General features: G+C 33.5%; 1 protein-coding gene across 3 annotated transcripts in view; it reads left to right on the plus strand.

Annotated features, from left to right (window-relative positions):
- Window positions 1–2,717: 2,717 nt before the first annotated feature.
- LOC106111603 (protein croquemort-like) overlaps window positions 2,718–7,302 on the plus strand; it is a 23,412-nt gene continuing 18,827 nt past the window's right edge. Inside the window, exon 1 of one of the 3 annotated variants that reach the window (XM_013293736.1) lies at window positions 2,718–2,879. In XM_013293736.1, the coding sequence (XP_013149190.1) occupies window positions 2,758–2,879 (122 nt within the window). In that variant the 5' untranslated portion in view covers window positions 2,718–2,757. Of the gene's footprint in view, window positions 2,880–2,983; window positions 3,115–6,726; window positions 6,850–7,302 lie in introns of those variants that run through there. The other 2 variants (XM_013293738.1, XM_013293737.1) reach the window with 2 other exon arrangements.

Here is a 7,302-nt window from a genome sequence, read left to right on the forward strand (position 1 = left end):
TAACTAGCTCTTGCCTGCGACTTCGTTCACGCAATATTAAGATAAAGAAGCCTATAATATTATAGAGGCATATGCCCCGGCATATGCCCGTCTATGTCAGCTACCCTTCAGTGAAAGTCCGGACGAAATCGGCCCAGCAGTTTCGGAGATTACAGACAGACAAAAAAAATTAATTGCGATTTTCGTTATTAGCAACGCAAATACACTATCTTCCCTAAATCTGTAAAATACAAACAGAAACTCCGATTTTAATATATGTATAGATTTTTTTTAAATAAAACATCAGTTTACATCTAAATTTGATGTCTAAATCATATATCGTATCTTATATATCTTTCAAACAGAGACATGTATTGCAACATGTTTCATTGCAGTGGAAATCAGCTGTAATACGGATACACTCAAACCTCTTCTAATGTCAAGGTCACTCGCTTGTGATAAATTTGCACCTTATTAGTATGTTTTTAAGATAAATTATAACCTGTTTCGAACTTTGATCGTTTAAAATTTATCTTTATTGCATCTGCATCTGCATTGCATTCGAGTTTGTAAAATATTTTACTTATTTTAAAATGCATAGGATGTTATTTCCGCATGAAAACAAATGTACATTTATCACGCCTTTTTTGGGTGAAATCTAATGTATCTAACTTCTAATATTCTAAATGCGAAAGTTTAGATGGATGGATGTTTGTTGGAGTTTGTAGCCTAAATGGCTGAACAGATCTCGATGAAATTTGGTATAGACGAAGAGGATAGTCGCGGGCAACAGCTAGTAACTTATAATTTCTTTATCCTATTTCTTTATTACATTAATCTAATAATAGTGAAATGATTGATCGATGAATTTATAATCAATATCTATATCTATCTATACATCTTACTTCTTACTAATATTATAAATGCGAAAGTTTAGATGGATGGATGTTTGTTAGCGTTTGTAGCCTAAACGGCTGAACGCATCTCCGTGAAATTTGGCACAGGTTTAGAGCATAGTCTGGAAGAACACATAGGCTACCTTTTATCCCGGGATAAGTTATGGTTCCCGTGGGATTCATTAATTTAGTTTTTTAATGTTTACTCGATCATTCTGCAACGGTTCAACATATTTTATTTAAATTTGGCACAGATGTAAAACAAAGTCTGGAGTATACATGGGATAAGCTTCATCCCCGAGGTGTCCGATTCCCGAGGGATACGTAGCTTTTTGTTATTTATATAGTCCGTATGTTTTCTAACACCACGCGGACGGAGTCGCGGGCAACAGCTCGTATGTAATAAAATTAGAGTGTCTGTTTGTAATATGACAAGAAAAATTCCACATTTCAGGACGATGATGTATTTGCGTTGCGGATAACGAAAATCGATTGAAAATTAATCGAAATTAGGTAAATGAGTTTGTAACTTAAAACCAATATCTATTTTTAATACCAAATAACAAGTTTATTTTTTAATTGGATATAATTAATTTAAATCAATATAACTTAATTATATTGAAATATATTGGTGACCCCCCTTGGTTTCGTCTGTGTAGAAAAATACGCCTGTCTTCTCTAAATACCCAACTCATACCCCTTTATAATGCCTAGTTCACACAAGGCATAATTTTATCAGTTACCGACAAAATTGAATGAGAGTAAACAATGAAAATTTTGTTGAATAGACCCAATCTTGTAAGAGCTTAGCTACTCAAATACTTGCCTCTGGTGAACTAAGCTAGTTTAGTAGCCTAGCTATTACTAGCCTAGTGTGAACTAGTCTAGTGAGACGCAAGTCATTTTATTGACTTCCCAAAAGGAGTTACTCAATTCGTCTGTATGTTTTTTTTATTGTTGTTATGGTATAGCTCCGCCACTAGTGGACCGATTTTGATAATTCTTTTTTTATCCGAAAAGTAATGCTTGCAGGTGGGTGCCATTTTTTTGTTTGATTTTTAACGTTAATATTCAACACATAAATTTGTAATTAATTTTGAAAGTCATATTACTGTTGGCTGAATCGATTTTGATAAGTGTAGTGTACTTCGACTCGTACTCTTCGTGTGAAAGGTTACAAAGGCCTTTGACTAAACTATCGCACAACTGTTTAGGGGGAGAGTGACTCAACACTAAGGAACGGACGAAATAATTTGTAGGGAGTCAAGAAGGTGCGTGCGGAGCCGAAACCGGCCAAACCGCGCGCCCCTCCCGCGATTCGGCCCGTATGACCCGAGGGTCGGTGGGGCCATGGGTGGTGGTGGGCTTACACAAAAAAAAAACTGTTTAGTCTGGCTTTGATTCTTATAAGCTTATATGGAGGTGTGTACACTACACGATTCTTAGTTATGTAACTAAATTGAATTGGCTGCGAAACAATCGACAATCGCACAACTGGTGTGCGATAGTTCAGGTGTATGCCCGCTCTCTGGTTTGTTACAATACAAATGGAAGACGTAAAATGCAATCATATACAGCTTTAGTTTGCGTTTTAGTTTATAGAAAACAATATAAATATAACCCCGTGTTACGTTTCAAAGAATATTTGTTTTATAGTTAAAAAATCAATTAAAACGATGCATATACCTTGACGTTCAGTTTTATTTACGAATCAATGTAAAAATTATACGTTGCATTAATTAAGTATAAGCGGAATAGTAAATTTCATAAATAAACCAATGACAATCCTTTCTTGAAACTGTCCGCGAAATCCGGTCTTAGCAGTGTGCACGAGTGATTTGTCCGGGCAGGTCGGGCTAGTGGAGTGTAGACGAGTGTTGTCATGGCTAGAGAAGAGAATATAGGGTTACGAATGCACTTGAATGCCCTAATCCAGGGCAGCACAGAACCAGCGTGGCTTATGAAAACTAAAGATTTGAAGGTTCGAAATCGCAAACACTCCGGGTGGGTTTTATTTTTTTTAACCTTTATCAATAACATTTCGGATGCTACGGTTATCTAAGTAATTGGTAATTAAGATAAAGTTTTGATAATATGGTCGTGAAACCGTTGCTCAGTGTGCGGTGGTGCTTATTGCAACTAAGGACGTTTTTTATTGAAATGTTTTTAAAATTTATTGTTTATTTCAATCAGTGGTTTTAAGTGGTTTGTACGTTTCGTCGAGTTTTGTCAACAATATGTAAATATAATCTTATTATTTATTTATTAAAAATATTGTAACAGTATTAAATTAAAATTATTGTTCCGTTAAAACTTTAATATCTAGAATATTTGTATAATTTAATACTTATCAGTTTGTTAGAAAAATATTAGCAATTTTCGATGAATTAAATTGTTTTAATGAAAACATTTTTACCCAGTTTAAATCTTATATTAATAATTAATTATTACAAATATTAAATGTTATCTTGCAAGGTAAAATAATTATAATTTAAAATACATTCTTAATTAAAGATTTATCCTAAACTATGATGGATTTAAATTGTAGATAATGCGTTATTCCAGACTGTAATTCTAACTGGGTTTGTTAATTTAGAAGTTGTGGATTTGTCCACACAAATAACCATAACTCCAAACTTTCGCATTAATAATGTAACTTGTTTTGTTGTAGCCTATGTGTTTTCCAAACAGTGCACTACAGCTATGCCAAATTTCATCGAGATCCGTTCAGCAGTTTAGGTTACTTTAACAAACATCCATTTATCTAAACTTTCGTATTTATTAGTAAGATTACTCCTGGTTATTATATAAGTGAGAGTTTATTGTCGTTTAAGCACCGGTCTTGAATCTTAACTCCTCTAGATTCGATTGCGACCTCAACCAATGTGTTTTAATTTCGTCAGCTTATATGTCCGCCATCATCATCATCTCCTTTGCCTTATCCTACTCTCGTAGGGCCAACGCACCGGGTTTTCGTCTTCCAAAAAACTATCATCCGTCATCCCAGTCATCACTCCCTCCTTGATCTTGTCTCCTTTCACGCAATCCATCCATCTCTTTCTAAGTCTACCTCTACCGGTGTAAGCCTTCACATTTATAAGTAACGTCATGATGAAGGAAAATATCGTATGCAATCTGTACAGATTCAAAGATCTGTGAAGTCAACCCGTAGTGGACCTCCGTTGACTATGACCTACTCACCACTTACGGTGTCTCGAGTCAAGTATTGACGTAGATCGGAATAAACATTGATTTTTGTTCTTTATAGAAAGGGAAATGTATTTTTATTTATATTTTTTAATTGTTATTGTATTGCGTCATAACGCACGCCCGCTTCCTCGTCGTTTTGTCCTTTACTTTCAAATTACGCACTTGTATTACTAAAAATAGCATTTTATTACAATGGTATTCTTAATTTTAAACGACCTTCATTTACTTGTTATAGCATAGATTCCAATGTAATTAGGTGTGTTTGTTATTTGTTTTTTCACATTACGTCTTACTTCTTACTAATATTATAAATGTGAAAGTTTAGACGGATGTTTGTTAGAGTTTGTAGTCTAAACTGCTGAACGGATCTCAATGAAGGGCATAGATATAGAGGATAGTCTGGAAGAACACATAGGCATATTTTTTTTTAATTCCACGCCGTCGGAGTCGCGGACTAAAGCTTAAAAAGTTTTCAGATTATAGAATATTGCCTTGTAAATTAATCTTATTCTGAAATCTTATAAAAATAATGGCACGTGCTTATTTCCGTAATTATCCCGTCTACACATTAAATATTGAATAAGTAATGATTAAGTATTAAACTTAATTAAGAGGCGGAAATCTGGTTTGCCATTTATACAGAAATTAATATTAATGAATGAAATTTCAATACATTACTAGTCTAACCCGGCTTGCGTCGCAAATCCAAATTGAATAATGACATATATTAACTTTTAAAATAATTTATTAAAATAAAAATATTTTTTGGCATACTATAAAATATTAACAAATCTTAATCAAAATCTATCCAATAAAAATACGTTACAATAAAACATGAAAAAACACAAATTAAACAATCAATCATGCTCCTTACTTATAAATATGTAAGTTTGTCTGTCTAGACTGTGATTACACTGTCTGAAATACGACGAAGTCATAGACAAAAACTAGTTAGATAGATATTCAAATTAGGCTGAACTTAAAAGTATTCAATGTAATTACACAAAAAACTTGACATTCAACACTACGTGTTCACGCCAAGCATATTCATAAAAAAGATAACCGACATTTTACGATCTTGTATTAACAACAAAAAATTACATGAAATAAGACATCAATCGATTAAAAAGACGCCAGTAATACCTGTATCGCAATACCATACAAGACACGCCACGACTAGAAATCATTCTATGTGCGTACAGTGTGTCGGAGGCCTAATTTGAATCCCTTTAACTCACAAGGAAAGGATAAGACTGGATTTAACAGAGGTAGAGACACGTTCAGCTATCTTCCTGCATCCATAGACATAAACAAACGTTTTCAATATAGATATACCGTTATTAATAAACGCAAATACTCGTACACCATAATTATTCAATTAAAACCACTCTAATCATACTTCATACTATAGTATATCTTACTTCTTACTAATGTTATAAATGCGAAAGTTTAGATAGATGGATGGATGTTTATTAGACTTTGTATCCTAAACAGTTGAACGGAGGTCGATGAAATTTAGCATAGACTTAGAGGATAGTCAGGAAAAACACATATACTACTCACTTTTGTTCTTTTTTCAACACGAAGGGAGTCGCGGGCGAAACCTAGTAACATTATAAATGCGATTAGATGGATGGATGTTTGTAAGAGTATGTAGCTTAAACGGCTTAACAGAAATCTATAAAATTTGGCATAGATATAGAGGATACTCTGAAAGAGGCTACTCACTATTTTTTAATTTCACGCAGACGGAGTCGCGAGCTGAAGATATTTTTTTTATAAGTGTAGGCACAAAGCTTTGACGTTTAAAACGCTTCAGTGATTTATGATACTAAAGGTGAGTAGAGTCTTTACTGCAATAAATGGGTATTCGTTGTGTGTTGGCCCTGTAAAAAAAATTAACTGTTGCGTAATCTTGTGAAACCTTTAATAAGTTCAAACAAGGTCATTTATTTATATCTGTATTTAAAAATATGCGTGAATTACTTTATATAAATAAATATTGTCAGATTTTTTTTATCTCGATCCGGTATTTCCAACTAATGTTAAACAAAGTCTTTGGACTAATCTGTTTAGTGATTTTTTATAGGGTGCATTATACTAATGACTTGATTATTCTATCTTGTCATAACCGTAGATGTATAACATCTAGATGGGGCGTTATGCAAATTTGACGTTTAAAGCGGAAATTCGAATTGTACATCTGCGTGTGACGCAAAAGTATACCAGTATTATAAAAATATTTGCTAAGTATTGGAAATTGTACATGAATTAAAAAAATACCGAAACAGTTTTTAACATGTAAATTATTGAATTTATCCAAGTTAGTAAAAAACTTCAAAAACAATCGTTACTTCTTACTAATATTATAAATGCGAAAGTTTAGATGGATAGATGGATGGGTTAGAGTTTGTATCCCAAACTGCTGAACGGATCTGAAATTTGGCATAGACGTAAAGGATACTTTGAAAGAATACATAGGCTACTCACTTTTGTTTTTTTTAAATTCCTCGATTCTCGACGGATTCGCGCGTAAGCTAGTATTTTTTATAACATTCTTAAATAGCGTAGACTGTACATTAACCATAATTAAGTCCTCTGGAGTACTTCTAGCATTGGTCACTTTTGTGCTCTGTATGCTCCATCTAGAACTACAATCCTATGTAAAAAAAATTAAATCGTTTCTCAATATTCAATTCGTTGTGTCGTATCGTATGAGATGATCGCTAATGTGAATGGATTTGGATAATCAAATAAATATAAGATAGGTAAGAGGTTTAGTTTTTTGTTTTTATAGAACGGGTTTATTATTATTATTATTATTCTCTTCATATTTAGATAAAATCAAATGTAACACAAAAGTGCCGTTAGGATATATCAATATTCTTTGTTACGTTGTGAACCTAGCACAAGCGGTGAGCTTAAATTGTTCAAAGAAAATCTGTAATCTGCTAATGAAAAAAACTATTTGTGTGGATAGCTTAAGTCAACGAAAAACGCTTGGTCTTTTGTCTTAGTTTTAGGAATAGCGAAGGTAGAGCCGGCTAGCTTTACTAGCGCCCTGGACTTGATTTTTACGCCCCCTTTTACGATTAGAGGTGGAGGTAATGAGTGTTATAGTAAAAAAACCTGCACTGCCCCTTTTTATCAAAGAGAAGGTCGCCTTACTGCGCCCTATCTTAACACCTGCACTGTGGTTGTTCAAACTTAGTTACCC

Source organism: Papilio polytes, unplaced genomic scaffold (assembly GCF_000836215.1).
Source record: "Papilio polytes unplaced genomic scaffold, Ppol_1.0 DF824158.1, whole genome shotgun sequence".
NCBI lineage: Eukaryota > Metazoa > Arthropoda > Insecta > Lepidoptera > Papilionidae > Papilio > Papilio polytes.